The sequence below is a fragment of the Phyllostomus hastatus genome, unplaced genomic scaffold (genome assembly GCF_019186645.2).
Source record: "Phyllostomus hastatus isolate PE091 unplaced genomic scaffold, TTU_PhHast_1.1 phas_contig_98, whole genome shotgun sequence".
Taxonomy (NCBI): domain Eukaryota; kingdom Metazoa; phylum Chordata; class Mammalia; order Chiroptera; family Phyllostomidae; genus Phyllostomus; species Phyllostomus hastatus.
In genome coordinates this window covers 3,503,764-3,523,260 of record NW_025333999.1, presented here as the reverse complement: position 1 = coordinate 3,523,260, position 19,497 = coordinate 3,503,764, and the positions used below count along the sequence as shown (strand labels likewise).

The window sequence follows — 19,497 nt, the reverse complement described above, 5'->3', positions numbered from 1 at the left end:
AGCTGGAGCTCAGACCTCTTAGAAACTTAGGACAAAGATGAGGTCTGGGTTCCGGACCTCTGCCAGAGGACAGTGGCCAGGTGGGTGCACCCCAAAAAAGGGACAGAGCCCAGGGGGGCATCGTCTCTCCAGAGTACAGTGCCAGGGGTGGGAGGTGGGAAGGAGAATTTCTGTGTGGCTCCAGAGCCCTGCGAGCCTCCCGGGATGGAGAGTGGGCCAATTGATCCCTTTCAGCTGGGGGCTCAAAGAGGGGCGCCCAGGAACACCAATGTGCCCTCAGCAGTCACCAGCCTTGGTTCTGTAAACCCAGGCAGGTGCCTCACTTCCCTGAGCACTGAGCCTCAGTTTCCTCACCCACAAAATGGCACAGCACCCTCTTTCCTGGGCACTGCCCACCCAGGCCTAGTGTCTGCTCCTTTCTGCCTGTTGTGAGCATGCCCCTGGGGCCTGGGCCTTCTGCTCCCTGCGGGCTGGGCCTGGCCGATGGGAGGGGCTGGCAGGAGACAGGGCGAGGAGAGGCAGGCTGGGGTATTTCTTCCCAGGTGCTCCTTCCGGCGTTGGCCCTTCTCCGTTAGGGGCTCTGTTTCTCCACTGTCCACAGCGACCACCAGGTGGCCCCTCCCCAATCCAGCTCAGGTTCCCTGCTCACTTCAACACCTGGGCAGGTAACAGCTCCCTGCAGTGGCTGGGTTTGGGACATCTTCCCGCCTCCTCCACGAGTGGTCTTTGCTTTCCCATTCCCGTCAGTTGAACCCTCTGAGGGAATTCCCTTGTATGCTGAGCCATAGATGGATACCGTGAGCTAATCCATGCAAAACGCTTGGCACAGGGCCTGGCAAACAGCAAATGCCCTGTTCTGCCGGCATCATTATTTTTATTGCTATTATTACGGAGTGCACACCACACCTGGCCCTTGGCTCTGACACACTCTGCCCTTTTGCTCCCTCTTTGAGAATCTCCTACCCTCCCCCCAACCTCCCAAGGGCCCCCAAGCCTGGGTTCACTGGCAAGTGGCCAAGGAGGGGGTCTTGAACAGGAGTTCTGGGGCTCCGAGTCTTTAAGAGAAGACAGGATAATGTGGGGCCACCCCAGAGGGGTCCAGAGACCCCCACATGGGAACCCCTTGCGTCTGGGGATAGGGAAGGCTCTGGGAGTGGTGTTCCTTTGTTGGCCCAAGGACCCGAAGTTGTTCATTCAGGCAGAACGCACTTGAAGCTGGTTCTCCCTGGGCCCCCAACACTGTGTGGGGTTGGTGTGGGGCTCAGCGCTGGATTCTCTAAGGGTCTCAGTTCTCTCGATGCGCCCAGCCACACGGCTGATTCATAATTCAGCGATGTAGGGGAGTTCACGCTGCAGTGCTGGCCCCGTGGCTGTGGCTTTGGGCACCCCTGTCTTCTCAAATTGCCCTCCTGAGGGGCCACCCTTGTCTCTGGGGGCCCTGCTTCTCCCTCTCTGCTCATGCTCAAGTGCTGGCAAGAGCCGGCTGTGCCTGTCGGGACCCGCTGCTTCTGGATGACCTCTGCCTTGTCTCCCCACTCCCCTCCCAGCCAGGAGTTGCCCAGAAATAAGCCAATGGGAAACTTACCCCAAACTCAGTCACGAGGATGTCGGTAATGCTGCCCAGAACAGTCACAAAGTCGAAGATGTTCCAGGCATCACGGAAATAATTCTAGAACGGACCCACAGGACAGAGATGCCAACACAGGACTCCATGCCTGGCCCCCTCCATGGCCAGCCCCGGGCACAGCTGGCTAACAGCTCAAGTGTCTGGGACAGTCTCGGTCATTTAAGAAGTGAAATGCTACTGAGGGGGCTCCTCTGAGTCCCCCTTACCCAGAACTCCAGGCCTGCCACTGGCTCACCTGGCCCGAGGGGGCCTGGCCTCCAGGTCCCTCTTCAGCTCTGCTGGGGAGAAGACCCTCAGAGGCAAGGATTATCCCCCATTTTACATAAGTCAACAAGCTCAGAGAGTGAAGTCACTCACCTGCCTGGTAGGCGAGCAGCATGGAAGTGAAAGGTGAGGATGTGACCCCAACTGGGACTTTGAGTCCCGAGTCTATGTTCAGGACCCTACTGAATTAGGACTGTGTTTATAGCACCCTCCCAAAGGGAGCGGCCACTGGGTTCACATCCCAGCTCTGCTATTGTCCAGCTGTGTGACTGTGGCCTAGTGACTTACTCTCTGGGCCTCTACTTCCTCTTGAGAAGGGGAATAGTAACAAGGGTGCAGAGGCCTTCTAGGCACATGCCAGGCTGCTGGTCTTGGCCCGCTAGTGATTAAATGGGACCGTGTGTCTAGTTCCAGTGCGGGGGCTGTGAGCAGAGGCAATGCCAGTCGTTTCCGGGCCAGTGCAGGACTGCTGGAGTTCTCTTAACCCTGGCAACATCCCAGGCAGGGCTGCTCCAAGTCTGGGTCCCTGAATGGCGACAGGCAGAGAGCCTACCTGCTGAGTGTCAACGGAAATCTTTGTTGACTGAAGCAACTGAGATGAGGTGGTGGTTTCTGTAGTTAACTTGTTAGGTCCTGACTGACACATCCCTGGGCTGGGTGCTGGCTCAACTGGGACATACAGGTGCAGTGCACTGTTGTTAGAATACGGAAATACTCCCCGTGCTGTGAGCCCACACGGAGTACTACCCCTGCCTGGACCTAAGGGTCTGACTTAGACGGCTCTCCCTTCACGGCTCATTAGGCCCCATGCCAAACACAGGCCTCCCCAGCATCCTCACAAAGCAGAAGCCGGGGTGTTCGGAGTGCTCAGCTCCTCCCCCAGGCATCTGATCCTGTAGCAGCCCATCTGCCTCACGGAGATGGGCCCAGGCTTAGGAGCTGTGCTTCTCAGGATCCAGTTCTTTCAGCACGTGTGAGTTAAACGTCCTGAGTTGGACTCTGTGGGCCTTGGCGCCCTCTTCTGGGAGGTAGGGGTATAACAGCAATCAGATAAAAGTCTGAGTGGGAGATTTGGTATGCAGTAGGTGCTCAACAGATGGGTGTTGTTGTTTTACAATTACCTAAAAGCAATTCAGGTTCCACCAGCACTTGTAGTGCTTTAGCAGGTGCTGCTGGGTCCCTGTTCATACCCCCTCATATTCTGACCGTGTACCTTTGTTACTCTGCCCAGGGGCTTTCTCAGGAGGCATATTTGCTGGGGGAATTAACAGCTCCCCTGGGAGCAGCCCTTTACTATGGCTGATGGGCAACTGGAGGGTAAATATCCCAGCTTCCTCCTCTGTGACTGGGATGAGGCTGATGTGCTCTCTGCTGCCTCCTCGAGGTTCCCAGCAAAACTGAGCCCAGTTGCCCACTGGAAAATGGCTTCATTAAGACCTAGTACTGGATACCTTCCACCCCGCCTCACCCTCTGTCTTCCCTACCAAGTTTCCTGGGGTCACCTCTCTGAGGAATTCTTTCCAGTCAGTCCTTGTCTCACGTTCTGCTTCTGGGGGAGCCCCAACGAAGACAACTTTCCAGGTGTATAGCCACAGGCCTCAAGCCCCTGGACTACAAGGCTTCCCCCTACGGCCTAAATTTCACAGGGGAACTTGGGGCTTCATCTAAAACTGTGCAGTGTAGGCCCCTGTGGGAACATCAGGGGTGGGGAAGATGGAGCCCCAGCACCCGGCCGGAGACCGATGAGGAACGGGAAGCCGCCTGCCACGGCTGCACTGGCAGGGCTGCTGCCACTCTCGTTTCGTAGAGGTGGACACAGGAGCAGAGAGGCCAAATGCCTGCTTGTGGCCACACAGCAGAAAGGGGTTGAGGCAGGGCTCGCACCCAGGTATGGCTCCTTCAGAGCCCAGGCTCTTCCCCATGCACATTCTGTGACCTGACCCGGTGGCATTCCCAGGATGGAAATGCTCAGTTGGTGCCTCTGACCCGTCTTCAGGGTGCTTCCCCTGCCTGGCTGGTGCTCGGTGCAGGGTCCGACAGCCTGGGCCGGACCCTGGGCTCCCCGGAGGTATTCATTCGAAATACAGATTCCGGGGCTCCCACCTGGCCAAATGGATCAGAATCTCTGTGGGTGGGTCTGGGGCATGATTCAATTAAAAAAAAAATCTCCCCAAGCATTTCTGCTAGGTAGCGAAGCTGGGAGCCACTGAGCTGAGGGTGAAAGGCGGGGTGATGAGCGTCACTGTCACCCTTCCTGGCATTCACCGTGCGCTCACTGTGCCCAGGCTGCAGGCTCAGTCCCCAGACACAAACAGCGTTTGTGTCTAGGGTTTGCAAGAGCTGTGCCAAGAAGAAAGGCAGAGGTGGGCCCTTCTCGGGATGAAGAGGTGAGGTGACAGAGCCTGGATGTGACTTGAATCCAGGTCTCTCTGGTGCCAAAGCTGATGCCCTTTACCACTTCGGGATGCCAAGGTGAGAGCTGGCTCCACCCCCTGAGGCCCAGGCTGAGACCCCGAGCTGTGGGTCCTTCTCTTCAGAGAGACAGGCTAACGGGGTCAAGAGAAAAGGCACCCTGTTTCAAGTCTCAGCTCGGACACTCCCTAGGGACCTTCTTGAGGTCACTGCAACTTAATTCATTAAGCTCAAGCCTTCTACACCTTTTTATTTTTTTGTGCTGTGACCTTCCTTGACCATCTGGGAAAATCTTCTGAGGGTAAGCTTTATAAGTGCAGAAAATAAAATACCCAGGATTGCAAGGACACCTGTTATATTGAAATATGATGATCAAGCCCTGGCTGGTGTGGCTCACTGGACTGAGAGTCAGCCTGCAAACCAAAGGGTCACCAGTTTGACTCCCAGTCAGGGCACATGCCTGGGTTGTGGGCCAGGTCCCCAGTAGGGGGCGTGCAAGAGGCAACAACACATTGATGTTTCTCTCCCTCTCTTCCCCTCTCTAAAAATAAATAAATACAATCTTTTAAAAAGTTAAAAAAAAGAAATACGATGATCAAAATATTTTTAAATGGTGATCTAATGATGAATGCACTTCTTCACTGACACACTAAATAAGTTCTAGCTGTAGATTTGATGACCACCAGCATTTTGAAGCAATGATGAGTATAAACTGAATTTTGAGGTCCCTGCAACCTTTGTAATGCACTAGGGGAATATCTGATTATCATCAGTGACACAGATTGTATTGTTAATACTGCAGGGGTTTGTTCTCTGCCTCCAGGGTGGAAGGGAATGCTCAAGTCCAGTTAGCAGCTGGCAAAATATAAAGATGTAATTTTTTTCACACGTAATTTCATAGACCCTCCAGTCCACAATCCACACAGCCCCTCGGGGGACGGTGGCCTCAGGTTAAGACCACTGGCATTGCTGGGAGAGGAAATCAAGTGAGTGTGTTCTAAGCTGCATTTTAAAAAAAGAAAAAGGGAATGGAATCTGGCAGAACAGACAACTTCAGAACTCAGGGCACCCAGTAAGAGTGAACACTGATTGCATGGAACTCATTTCAGTGTCTAGATGCGTGTCTGCGCGCTGGGCTCCACTGGAGCATGGATTTCTCCCTGTGGACTTCAGTTAGAGCAGTGTGGACGCCACGGACTCGGCCTGTCTGGGTCTCAGTTTCCTTATTCCTAAAACAGATGACTCGCCAGATCATTTCGGGGGACGGCTGAGTGAGCACATGCCTCGCACACAGCGATAGTCAACATGTGTCGGGATCGCCGGGGTCACTCGGCGAGCACAAGAATGTCTAGGTGGAGTCTGCGGGTGTTGGAGGGATGTTCAAGCCACCACTGGGGTTGGGGGGCTTGGAGCCAGGTGGGTAGACCGCCACCCAGCACCCCGTGCCCTTCTGGGCTTCCTCCCTCCACACAGCTCCGGCCCCAAGGCTGTACTTACCAGAATCCCGAAAGCCATGACTTTCAGCAGACATTCCAGAGAGAAGAGGGAGGTGAAGACAATGTTGAATACCCTCAGCGCATTTTCATAAGCCAGGGAGGCTCCGTAGAACTAGAGTAGGAAGAGGAAAGGCATTGAGCTCAGTGGGCCACAGGGTCTGCGGAGCTGGCTGTGTGGCTGTTCTAGCCCAGGCGCCGGGACTTGCACTTGAGGTCCCTGTTGACACCCTGTGGGGCCAACTGAGATCAAACGTTAGATCAAAACAAAGAAAACAGAAACTCCTTTCTGGAGCCCTGTCTTAGATCCTGGGACGGCCTGGCAGCCCGGGGCTTGTAAGGACGCCTAAGGCAGGTGCCGGGCTCTCCGCAGGACTTTGTTTTCCCAGATCACTCTTTTTTCTTTTCAATGACTACTTATTTTTAGAGAGAGGAGAAGGGAGGGAGAAAGAGAGGCAGAGAAACATCGATGGGCTGCCTCTCACACGTACCCCAACCAGGACCAGGTCCGAAATCCAGACAAGAGCCTCCACTGGGAATTGAACTGGTGGCCCTTTGCTTCGCGGGGCAACGTCCAACCAACTGAGCCATGCTGGCCAGGGCACAGATCCGCTTTCTAATTCCTACCCTCACCCTCCCCAGACCAGTGTTTACAACACTTCCAAAGAGTTTCCCCGCCTCGCCTCCCAGGTGATCACCTGCCCCAGAGGCAACTGCTCTTCTGACTCTATGAAATATTCTTGACCAAACTTCTTAATCAGACTCGCATCTCTAACCATTAGACCCAAGTACCAGGTCACAGGAAGCACGGCAGATGGAGGAAGAAGCCACAGGGACCCCCTGGGAAGAAGGCACCCAGGCTGGAACCGTTTTCATTTGGCTCGTCTGGCTTCCTCCAAAAGTCAAGAGTGTGAAAAAAAAAAAAGGTATGGATGGGGAGGGCAGAGATTGAACAGACAAAAACTGGAGGCCATGTGTAGCCTTTTAGATCTTGGCTCAAAAAACAACTTGCTGTAAAAGACATTTTGGGGACAATTCAATATGGATCTTAGAGAATTATCACTCATCTTGTCAAGCTTAAGAGTCTGTAGGAAAATGTTCTCATTTTAAAGAGGGGGGGCGGGGTTGTGAGCGCACACAGGACGGGAGAAGCGGGGAGAGCGCACGGGGGTGGGGGGGGGGCAGGTGAGCACGTGCACCGGGATGGGGGCGAGCACAGTCTGAAACTAGACAGAGGTGCTGGCCGCACAGCATGGGGAATGTACTAAATGTCACTGAACTGTACGTTCAGAAATGGTACATATACATTATGTTATATATGTTTCACCTCAATTTTAAAAAATGAGAAAAAAAGAGATGAAGGTAGCAAAGTGTTTCAGATGGGTGACAACGGATGACGGAGACCAGGCGTCCGTGAGGGCCTGGGCCGCAGGGTGCGGGTTGGAAAGGCAGAGTCCCAGGCCCACCCAGACCCGCTGAGCCAGCACCTGCTTTAACTAGGTCTCCAGATGAACCAGCTCTCTCCTGTTGGTTTGAAACTGTTCATCACCATGACAGTAAAAAAGAAAAAAGAACTTGTTTCTGGAGAAGGGCTTTTGAGGGAAAACAGGCTCTGCTTCTTCACCAAACATTTGCAGCTCAGCTTATGAGTGTTCTGAACCACGGAAAACACCCTGACGTCTTTGCTCAAACCTTTTCCTCCAACCCTCCCATCCCACCGGGGAAGGAAGGCGCTGTTTCCAACATCGCCGTCTTGTTGACAGGGAAACTGGGCCCTGAAGGCGTGGGTCACTGTGGTGGCTCAACAGTGAGATGGAGGGCCGTGCGGAACTCGAACTCAGGCCTGTGGTCTCCACAGCGCGAGTTGAGAGGTCCTGCCTCTTCACCCTGAGGAGGCTCGAGGCCCTGAGGGTGCCTGTCCTCTTCCCTCACTTCACTCATCAGACACTGACCAAGGGCCCTTGCTACCTCCGAGCCAGACCTTCACTGAACCTTAGGGATTCGGGGGTGACCAGGATGTGTCTGGCCCCTTGGAGCCCGCAGGCTGTTGGGGGCACTGTCGGGCAGCCCACACTGACAGGAGGGCTGTGAGATGACTGCAAGGTGCTGGGAAAGACGGCCGCCTGGTGCCGTCTTGGGAGATCAGGGAAGTCTTCCTGTAGGAAGGGCTGTGTGTGGGACGCTGGAAGGAGCCAGCCAAAGTGGTGGGAACTGTGTGTCAGGCAGCAGGAACAGCTGGAGCAAAGGCTGGGTGGTCACAGTGTGGTCTGCCTGTAACCTCACAGCAGATGGTTCCGTTTTGCTGGAGGAGGGCAGGCATGAGGGGCAGGGATGCAGGGAGGGGTAGGCAACAGGGCCAGGGGGCTCACCTTCATCATGAGTACGATGGTGTTGAGGGCAATCATGGCCATGATGGTGTACTCGAAGGGCGGGGACACCACGAACTGCCACATTCGGTACTGGAAGCTCTGCTTGTTCTGGGGCATGTGTCGGGTCAGAGGTTTGGCGCTGATGGCGAAGTCGATGCAGGCCCTCTGTGCAAGAGAGGCCAGTGGCGTGAGTGCCAGAGGAGGAGCGGCCGGACACTGAGCACCCTCCATCCGACTCAGCCAGGCTCTCCGACACGTCCTGCCTCCAGCGAGGACCCCTGGGCCCCCACAAGCTCACCACGATGGCTCTCTTCTCCCAACTGCTATGGCTCCTTGAGAAGTTACCGTCTGCCAGAATTGGTGCTGACATGTCCCCCATTATCTCAAGGAAACCCCTTAGCAAACACGGGGAGTGGCACTATTAATAGCCCCACTTTGCAAATGAGGAAAATAGAGGCTCAGAGAGGTTAAGTCATTTGCCTGAGGTGGTACAGCTGTCCAGTGGGACAAACCCAAATTTAAACTGAAGTTTCACTTTGAAGCCTAACCATTCCTTCCTCCTGAGCACTTTGCTTCTCCTCCTCCTGGAGGCGGGGAGAGAGGAGTTGCAGTTATGCTGTCTTGGGGTAAACAGAGTAGAGGAAGGATACATTCTAGATCCTCTACCTAGCTTGGATGAGGCTAGAAGGACAAAGGACCGAGTCTATACACTCTGGTGTCCTGGATTTTCATTCATAAACACACTCCCTGGGGGGCATTATACTTCCCTGTTTCACTGACATCACATGTGGACAGGGCCTCATTCAGGCTAAAGAAATGTGAGCAGAGGTGACTTGTGTCACTTCTGGGCACAAGCCTCAAGAGGTGGATAGTGGTTTGCCATATATACTTTCTTTTTTATCTGAAATGTCTCAGAGGGAACCAGGGTAATGATGACATAGAGCAAAGCAACTTGGACATGCAAGGTAAGCAAGAAATCACTCCTTTTATGGCTATCTGGCACGAAGATCCTGGGGATGCTTGTTACTGCAGCATAACCTAGTCTAAACGGACTGACACATACACCTGTTTGATGTTATTTTCCTCTGAAAACCAGAGGAAGGGCTGCCCTGCAGACTGGGTTCTGCCTGGAGAATGCTGGTGTTCCCTCCCCACAGGTCCCCAGAAGCTGGTTTCTCCATGTGTGTGTATGTGAGGAGGCAGGGTGGGGCATGCCCATTTTTAGATGGGGGATGCAACTGGAAAGCGGCACCTCATTTTTCTCCAGGCTGTATTCCTCCATCATCTTGTCCCCCTGCTCCTGGAAGGTGATGATGATCAAGGCCACAAAGATATTGACGAAGAAGAAGGGGAACACGACAAAGTAGACGACGTAGAAGATGGACATCTCCATGCGATACCCGGGGCTGGGACCCTGGTTCTCGAAGGTGGCGTCCACCGAGTGCTTGAGAACCCTTGGAGGACCAGGGTGGGGACGGGAGGCAGGTGGGACAAGGGAACAGGAATGGAGAGCCATATTAAGAGAAAATGGACAAGAAATAAAAGTAACCCCCATTTTCTGACTTCCATTACCATGGTTACTGTTCCCACCTCCTCAGTCTGCGAGGAGTGTCAACAACAACGTCAGTTACTTTTACCACCACGTCCTGTGAGCCTGTTACATGCCAGAAAGATGTTCCACGGTTTACTTATCTTCCCAGCATCACTCTTAGGGAGGTTCTTCCTGGCTCCATTTTGCACACAAGGAAACTAAGGTTCAGCAGTTTACAGTGACTTGCCGAAGAGATCGCCCACCCAGACGTGGCTGAGCTGAGACCTGACAGCAGGTCTGTGCTGGTTTCAAATGGGAGTGCAGGTTGTGGAGGCAGGCGTCTGTGTGTGTGTGTGTGTGTGTGTGTGTGTGTATCTAAGCACAGGGGGTGGCGGCAGCTCGGCAGGGACAGTGGGACACGCCTGAGAGTGCATGCGTGAACAGCTGCCCCGTCCGGGTGCAAAGGTTGTGCACCGCTCCAGGGCGCTGTCGGAGGTGCTGCCGCTCACGCTGCAGACATGAGATCTGTGCGTTCGTGATGACAACTTTCTGGCAGGTGGCCATAAACTGTCTTATTTGAGCAAAATCATTAAGAATATTGCAAACGATTTTCTGACAGATGGAAGTGAAGTCTGTTGAGGAAAGGGTATCTTTAAAATTTTCACCCAAAGGTGCCTTCTGGCCTAGCACTGGCCCTGTGCGTGTGGGTACTGAGCGTGTGGGTGGGGGAGGAGAGACGTGCAGCTGGGCAAGCTCGCTGAGAGGAGGCGGCAGGAAAGGATGCTGGGGAATCTACCCAGCTGTCAGCCTGGCATTTCCGAGGCCTCCAGGGCGAGAACCTGGAGTAGGGCGAGGGCAGTGGGGCCAACATCCTCAATCATCAGAGTAAGTAGTATTTTACTGTGATGTTTCAATAAATCAAAATGAACATCCTAAAGACTATGATGAACAACCTATCAGACTTTTAAGTAAAGACAGGGTCCGACCCTGCACTCGCACGGTTCAGCCTCACCCGCCTCACCCCAGGCCCGGCCCTCTCTCTGGGAGGCAGTGGTCCCACAGCCAGCCTCCGTCAGTGCATGCCCACAGCCCCTGCGGGAGGTCTGTGTTCTTCAGCACAGAAAGGGTTAAGGAGACTTGCTTGCCTGTGTGCGGGGCGGGGCGGGGCACGCGGGCCTTCAGTAAATTAGAAACAGTGCCCCCTGTGGGAGGTTCTGGGGGATGCAGCCCCGGCCACTCAGGGCCTGGAGAACTAAGCGAGGGCTGGAGTCTGCCCCTACAAGCCCAACTGCTGGTGGAGGTCGATGGCCTGGTGGCAGCCCCTCGGGCCTCTAGCAGGGACCCATCTTGGGAAGTCAGGAGCAAGCCACCCCCTCCAGGGCTTTCTCAGCACTGGGCTCTTAGACCCTTTCCTCGCCCGCTCCCTGGGGCCCCCGAGCCCCTCCTGGGGGGCTCCCTGGCCAGGCCGCTTACTGTGGCCAGCCTTCTCCCGTGGACACGGTGAAGAGGGTCAGCAGGGCCCACAGCACGTTGTCGTAATGGAACTCATACTTCTTCCACTCTCGGTCCCGGGCCTTCACCTCGTTCTTCTCATAGAGCAGGTACTTGCCCCTGCCACAGAAAGCGGGCGTTAGCGGGAGGAGGAAGGGGCTCTGGGGTCTTGTCTTTGGCTCCTGCAGACGGCCGGGGGGAAGATGGGCCCACCGGCCCACACTGCCTCTCCGTAGCTGGGGAGGCAGCACCCGCCCCCATTTCTCCCTGGAGAGTATGTGTGTCCACATGGAGACAAACCCACAGATGGTGCCTGCGGCCCGGGGTCGCAGTGGTCTCCAGTGGGAGAGCTGACTCAGAGTCCTGTGCTCTCCTCTCCCCGAAGACTTCTAGGCTTAAGGGGGGAGCCTCTGATTTGGGGGGGTTGCTGTAAGAGCAGGGAGAGAGGAACATTTCTGGGTTTGCCAGGCCAAAGGGGGCGATGGCTGGTGCTTTCAAGGGCAGGAGTCAGAGTTGAGCTCCAAGCTCCCACCAAATGCCCAGGATCCTCCCAGCCCTGGAACGGGCCACCAAAGTAACCACAGGCTCAGGTTGCCGTGCCAGTAGCAATGGCAACATTCACAAGTGCTAGGCTCCATGAAAGGCTCAGCACCTTCCTGAGCTGAGTTCAGAGCTTCCCACTGGGAGGGTGACCCCAAGTAGAGGGACTTCAGGTCCATAGCCCCTTACCCACAATTCCAAAGTCCAGAAAGTTCTGAAAACCAAACACTTCTCTCTCAACTCAGAGGTGGGCAAGTTCAAGCACACAGACCAAACATGGACCAGTGTCTGTACAGCCCACAGACTAAGAATAGTTTTGTGTTTTTTTTAAAAAAAATCTTCAGTGGTAGACATTTTTTCTTTGCATTTGGAGAGACAGGAAGGAGAAGAGAGAAACATCACGTGAGAGAGACATCGACTAGATGCCTTCCATACACACCCAGACCAGGCATCAAACCTGCAGCTGGATATGTGCCCTGACTGAGGATCGAACCCGCAACCTTTCGATGATGCTCCAACCAACCGAACACACTGGCCAGGGCTTTCTTTACATTTTTACATGGTTGAAAACAAGTCATTCATGACGAGTAAAAATTACATAAAATTCACATTTTAGTTTCCAGAACTGAGAGTTTTATCAGAACGCAGCCACGCGCATTCCATCACCTACCGTCTCTGGCTGCGTGTGAGCCGTGTGGTGGCACCGAGCGGCTGGAACAGAGCCCGTCTGACCCGCACGGCCCGAACACTGACAGAGTCTGCCCACCTCTGATCTCACTTGTTTGGCAACAAAACTTCACCCAACTGGACACGAGGCTCTTGACTCTTGTTATTTATCCCACTTGGTGCAAATAGCCACACATGTCCCAGCAGAAATGCCGTGTGTGAGTGCAGGGCTGCTCTGGACACAGCTGAGGGTGTTACGTCCTCTGTGGGGCAGGCAGTCTACACCTTTCTACAAGCTTAAAATATTCTGATTTTGAAACACATCTGCCTGTGAAGGCTTCAAATAAGGGAATGTGGATATGTACTAACACCCCCCACTTGACAAAGCTGGCGATGGAAAAGTGAAGCAACTAGTTAATAGCTCATCCCAAACTGGTGGGCGGAGACTTAAGCTCCCAGATGGTTCTCCCTTCTACTCCAGATTCAAGCTGGAAGCAACCGGGTGACTCCTCACGCCCACTGCAGCGGCTCCCTGGCCCAAGACTGGTGCCTCTGCTCCCCCAGCCCGCCCGCGTGGGGGCCCCTGGGAGAGGGGAAACCCACCGACAGTCTTTCTCAAACTCCTTGGACTCGTCGGTGCAGTGGAAGAACTTCCCCTTGAACAGCTGCACGGCCACCACGGCAAAGATGAACATGAACAGCATGTAGACAATGAGGATGTTGAAGACGTTCTTGAGAGAATTCACCACACAGTCAAACACAGCCTGGTGGGTGGGGGTGAGAGAGGGCGTGAGGGGCCGGGCCTGCCTGGCCTCGGCCTCCAGCAGCCCGCCGCACCAGAGCGTTGTCATTATCCCCACATTACAGGCCAGGACGGGAGCCACACTAAGGCCACGCGGTTCTGAGAAGCACGTGCTGGGGCCGGACCCAGTCCTGAGAGTCTGCGCACCTGAAGTGCCGGCCCCACCCCCTGGGAAGTGTAACTCTGCTCCGAGTCTCTCTTCTCTTTGGGACAGGAAGGCAGGCCCTCAGTGGGGGTGATTCCCTGTAAATTTTGTGTCCCCACCTCCTGCCACTCCCTGTCCCTCACCGCCTGGAGCTCTGCTCTCCTCCCTCCTGTCCCGAGCAGCTGGGGCACTCTGGACTTGAGAGATGACTCCCTGTGGCCAGGAGATTCTTCTGCCCTGGGCAAGACGGAACCCTCCATCGACCCCCTGAGAAGGTGGGGGTCCTGATCTGGAATGTACCCCACCCTGTTCTGCTTCTTACTGCACTGGGTACTAACCGTGAGTGGGCACCCCGGATCCCTGAACCTGCTGGAGTTAAAGGCAAACTTTGCCAGCTTTCCCCGGGGGAGAGCGTGCATAGCTCTCATGGGGCTTTCAAAGGGGGCTGTGACCCAGGAAATGGCAAAGAACCATTGACCTGGATACTGCTGGAATTCCACTTTCACATCCAAAAGGCAGCCAAATTTCATCTCTTTTCACATTCCTCAGCACATTAGTGTTCACATCAATACTTCCAAAACATGAGCGGGGGGCACACCCCTGGTGAGAGCAGGCGTATTCTTAGGTCCTACAGGAGCCCAGTGCTGAGGACCACTGAGGCACGTGGTAACAGTTATTCCCAGTCCAATTCTCTTTCAGTGAAGGGGAAGAAAGTCTTCCTTTCTGCTACTATGTCAATGCCAGACACTGACACTCTCCTTTCGCCCAAGGAAGAGCGGCGCCCGTCCGTGCTGCACACCTTTGTCAGGCTGTGTTTGGCTGGGTTTTGATAGCATTTTCTTACTTTTTCTTTTTAAATGGATATTTAATTTTAATTCCTGTTAACAGTGGGTTCTGGTTTTCCAATTTGAGAAACTGGAGATAGCATTTTCTTTTAAAATAAATTCACTTAAGTAAAAAACAGCGCTTTAAAGAAACATTCAGTGAGAGATAAAGCCGTAAGTGGAGCAGAAATTGAAAACATGTGCTCAAATGACCACATTTCATTTCATTTCATTCCTTCATTTTTGGAATAAACTTCTGGGCAGTGCTGTTTCATATTTTGGAACAGGAGACTGGAGCCCAGAACAGGTAGATCAAAAGTCAAAGGTTACGTGGGACCAGAAACCTAGTGTGCTGCTCCCCAGGTTAGGGTTGTTCCCTGTTTTATCCATGTGATGCCTCCATGTGGGTTAGGAAAAGGGATTCCAACCTTGCAGGAGACATTTCCTCTAATGGAAAATTGTCATAATATGTAGATTTCGTTAGGTGCACTTTACTGCCATCTGCGGGAAACGTGTGGTAACACACATCCCATATATCTGTAGGACAACTGTGATGTTATCAGCCCCTTTGAACGCAGTATTCTAGGGCAGTGGTCAACCTGCCCCACTGCACCCAGCAACCCGGCCGGGCCTCCCGCGTGCCCCAATCTCACCTTGAGCTTTGGCAACCGCTTGATGGTTTTAAGAGGTCGTAGCACCCGGAGGACACGGAGAGATTTGATTGTGTTGATGTCCTTTCCTTTGCTATTGCCACTGTGGAAGGATGTTAGGGTGGGGAGGAGGGAAGAGAGGGGACGGGGGTCAGGCTGGGTGGTGGGTGGCCCGCAGGTCCGCAGGACCCCACCCTCGGAGTCTGGGCTGAGCCTGGCACAGCCCGTCCTTGCTGGGGAAGAGGGCCCAGCTCCCTGTTTGGGCTCGGGAGCCAGCACGCAGACGGCCTTTTGTGGTTCTGGGCTTGGGGCTTGTTGAAGTGCCTCTACCATGTCTCTGGGCCCGAGCGACTGGCTGCCCGCTGTGTTCTCCCTCTGCAGGGGCCCTTGGCGAGCTTTCACAAAATAAGATTTTTTTCCATCCTTCCAACAGGATTCAGGAAATGCTTAAGGCAGCCCTTGAACCAACACATCCCTGCACCCACCTGCCACTATTCGCTGAGTCCACAGGAGTGGAAAGAACCAGGACATCAGGTGCCTCATTCTCCCAGGGGCTCTTTGCCCACCTTTGTCAGACAGCTGTATGGAGGCTCGGTGCACGGGTGTGGGTCTTAGCAGTGCAGACCCTGGGGTGCCATGGCACCGTTAGCCAGCCAGGACTCAGCCCCGCAAGAGGGGGGCATTGGGTGTGGCCACTGAGGCTTGTGGTGAATGGTACATTCCAACCACCCAGTGGTGCAAGCCAGAAACCCAAGATCATGTTCAACTTCCTGTCCTCCGCCCCCAGCGGGTCACCCTCCAAAACATCTCCATCATCTGTCCCTGACTTTGGTTGGACCCCCATTACCCATTTCCCAACTTCCCCCTCCACTCCCTGACTCTTCCTGCATCTATTCTGCACTCAGTGGCCAAAGCCAATGACTACGTCTATCTCCCGCTCAGAATCCTTCTGGAGCATCTGATTCCTAAAAGTATGGCATTCCGGGCTCTTTGAAACCTAAGCCAGCTTACCTTGACCTTTGCATTCCCATTCCCAACTGCTGCATATCCCAAACCCCAGCCACTCTTGTGCCTTGGTCTGCTTTTGCACAGACTGTTCCCACTGCTGGCGATGCCCTCCCTGCACTTCTCCATCTCAGGAGCACACGGCCTGAAGGTCAGGGCACACGCCCCTTCATCCGACAGCCTCCTTGACTGCCTCTGGCTTCTACCAGACCCGAATGCTGTTTCAGGTTCATCTTTCTGTTTTTGCTTTTGGCTTTAGACAGAAAACCTCTCAAAGGCTTAAACTGTGATTTATTCTTCTATGTGTTCATTCCCGTTTATCTTGGTTTTTGTCCCAGTGCCCAGCAAACACCTGGTCTGCGGTCTCAGGACACATGTGAGTGGATTCAGATCAGAGGTCCTCGGCGGGGGTGTCGGCCTCCCAGCAAGCATCGTCCTGTAGTTGCCTCCCAGACCACGGCAGAGCTCTTCCAGAGTCCCCCACCGCAGCATGTCTGGGTATCCAAGTGCAGAGACATAATTCTCCACACCATTTGCTTTTTTAGAGCTCCCTCTCTCATTTTTTTCCAGGGAATAAAGAGAACTGGACATTAGCTATGCTCCAGGATTCAGCAGGCTGAACATGTGTTTTCTCTTTTAAACCAAAATCACTATTGTCTCAAGGCTGTGCCCCCACAGTCTGAGACACAGTTTAGGAGAGTCACTGAGATAATTTCAGACAGAACAGGGACACAGTTAAATAACTGTATCATGCAGAAAAATAGTTATTTCTTCTTCAAGTATCTTTCAGGTCTCCTGCTTTGGTCAGAGAGAAAGCCTCCAGTTTGTGCTCTAGATCCGTGAATGCCTTCCTGTCGCTCATAGACAGCTTTCCAAACAAAGAGCCCAGCCTGAATGGAACAATGCAATGCAACTGTTTCATTCCAGCTGGATTCGCGTTTGCAGCTGTGGTTCTGTCTGAGATTAATAACACTAGTTGTTCCCTGGCTGGTGTAGCTCAGTGGATTGAGCATGGAGGTCCTGGTTGGATTCCCAGTTAGGGCACATGCCTGGGTTGTGGGCCAGGTTCCCAGTAGGGGGCATGCAAGAGGCAACCACACATTGATGTTCCTCTCCCTCTCTCTCCCTTACCCTCTCTCTAAAAATAAATAAATAAATAAATCTAAAAAAAAAAAACCCCCTAGTTGTAAGTGGATGATATAAAGTTTTTTAGCAAAACTTTAGACTGTTTTGGAGGAAAAAATGTCAAGCAACTGGATATCTAAGTGCACGTGGAACTGGCTAAAATCTCGATGTGCTGAATGACTGGTGTTTGGGAACACACTTCCTGGGGTACATCTACTCATCTGAAAATGACGCCATAGCCAACTCAGGGTTCTCTCTCCCAGGAGACACTATGCCCCCTAGAAAGGCTGAGAGATGATCCTCTTACTGGGGCACTGAGGGGAGTGTTTCTGACAGTTTGGCATCTGAGGGTGCAGGAATAGCTTGATCAAGGTGCTCTGACAGAAAACCACCAGGTTTTGGAAACACTTTGCACAGAGTGTAGACACTCCTGGGGGAAGGGTCCTGTCTCCTCTCATCCCAATTCCAGCTGTTTGGACTGTTCACCCTTCTTCCACCAGGGAGCGGGCACTGTCATTCCTCTGGTAACTACCACCCAGGTCAACCACCTTATTGAAATCAGACCCCGGAGAGGTTTTCCCACCCCTTTGGTTCTCTACCAGGAACTGGGCTAATGGTGGTCATGGTGGGAGGCAGTGGCCAAGACCCCTCAGGGTGCCTCCTCCTTGGGGAGCAGGCTGAGGGGGGCTCTGGTCACTGCAAGCGACAGAACAGCAAGGACGCAGGGCCATGGAAACAGGCCCAGAACCAACGCAGCTGCACCAGGGCATGGAGAACGAGACAGACGAGAGAGCGAGAGAGCGAGAGAGAGAGAGACTGAGACTTTACCGTGTACTGCTCCTGGTGAGGTGGCGTCGGAAAGAGAGACAGATCGTAAGCGGCCTCAGAAAAAGAACACAGAACACACACATACACGCACACACACCTGGGCACCCCTGCCCCGCCTGTGCACCAGGAGGGGCCGCCTCAGGCTCACGGCTCTGGCTGACGTCCATCCTTCCATCTGGAAGCCCCCCGTCAGTCCCCTGCCCTTGGCGGCCCCTGACATTGCCCAAGAACACTGAGAAAGCCAAACTTCCAAGTAGCAGGACAGACAGAAGGTCATCAGTTACCAATGAAGGTCACTGCCAAGAGCTGGAGAAAAAGCTTTTCTCCAGAGGTTCTGGTGCTGGAGGGTTTCGGAGAGCCTTGAAGGCTATGAGCTTTGGGGCTGGGAGTCCTGGGTTTAAACCCCAGCTCTGCTCCTAATTATCATCCTCGTCGGTAAAACAGGCCTTTGGGGCTCTGATGGTCAGTGACCAGGAGCTGTGGTCTTGGCTTCATCCCCTAAGTTGTGAAGAAGGGTCAGTGGTGACTCTCAAGAACCCTCTGAGGAGATGTGGGCGGGGAAGCTCTGGGACTCAGGGCAAGCGGACTTGGCCACCAGCCAATGGGGAAGCCCCGCTGCCAGCAGGTCCTCTGCGGAGCTTCCCATGCGGCACCCCTTCTGAAGTGAGTGCTGTTTTCAGAACCAGAGAATGGCGTAAAAGCTACACGTGCTCCCATGGGGTTTTCCGTCCCTTACCCTCTTCCACGAGCTCAGTGGTTCTCAAAGCACCTGGGAACTACTGCCTACGCAGAATTGTAGGATTCTCCTTGACAGATTATTAAGGGAATCACTCAATGACAGTGATTTTTACTTAACAAGCTGACTTTAAGAGTAATATGTGACTCTTCTAAATGTTTCTGCATCTCCCTGAAGGAAGATGACGCCATTATGCCTATTTTCCTGACGAGGACGCGGAGGCCCAGGAGGGAGATCACCTGCCCCAGGCCACGTGAGTGGGAAGCAGCAGACTGAGATTTAAACCCTGGTGTGTATGTCTTGAGTTCCAGTCTTCTCTCCGTTTCATTGAACACAAGAAAAACAATGCCTTCAAGGGGAGGGGCTGCTTTTGAGAATGGGGATAAAAAATGGGACAGTCTAAGGCTCCTTCCTTGGCTTCCTGGCAGTTTAGCTCCCGAGCATGCAGGAGTGGCTTGATCAAGGTGCTCCACCAGCTGTGCCGGGCAGCCTTGAAGGAGGAGTGGCAGCACCAGATGGACTCTTGGCAGTGAGGGCAGGACTGTGACCTGCCAGCTGCTGAGAGAGGTCAGTTGGCCGCCCCGATGCATGGGCACAGAGCACGATGTTATGTGTGATGGCTTGTGAGATGGGGCGTTAACGGTGGTCACATGGACATGGCACATGGTCAGTGGGTGGAGCAGGACACACACACAGATACTCGGGCGAGGTGCAGGAGGGGTGGAAACTGTCGGGAGAGTGCTGGCACATCCCCTGGAGGACCACAGGGATTATTCCTCGTGTCCGAGATGGGGCCACAATCACAGCACCGGAGCAGAATCCTTGCCTCCACCCCAAAGGCTGGAACAGCAAGATTCCTTTCAACAAGGAAGGGAACAGCCTCATGCCCTCTTCCCCTGGATTTCTAGGGCCTGCGGGCCCTCCAGGAACCCAGGCTGGCTGGGCCACCACGTCCGATCGTGCAGACTTCTGAAAGCCTTCGTGTTCGG

The 19,497-nt window shown here is 53.9% G+C and overlaps 1 protein-coding gene across 1 annotated transcript in view; it reads right to left on the bottom strand.

The window, feature by feature from the left end:
• The window catches only part of CACNA1A (calcium voltage-gated channel subunit alpha1 A), a 293,167-nt gene that overhangs the window by 27,888 nt on the left and 245,782 nt on the right, over nucleotides 1-19,497 (bottom strand). The window contains exons 27-34 of the mRNA XM_045852887.1: nucleotides 17,773-17,784; nucleotides 14,818-14,917; nucleotides 12,997-13,157; nucleotides 11,170-11,307; nucleotides 9,418-9,619; nucleotides 8,166-8,330; nucleotides 5,801-5,911; nucleotides 1,586-1,669 (exon numbers count right to left, since the gene is read on the bottom strand). Of these exons, the coding sequence (XP_045708843.1) occupies nucleotides 1,586-1,669; nucleotides 5,801-5,911; nucleotides 8,166-8,330; nucleotides 9,418-9,619; nucleotides 11,170-11,307; nucleotides 12,997-13,157; nucleotides 14,818-14,917; nucleotides 17,773-17,784 (973 nt within the window). The remainder of the gene's footprint in view (nucleotides 1-1,585; nucleotides 1,670-5,800; nucleotides 5,912-8,165; nucleotides 8,331-9,417; nucleotides 9,620-11,169; nucleotides 11,308-12,996; nucleotides 13,158-14,817; nucleotides 14,918-17,772; nucleotides 17,785-19,497) is intronic.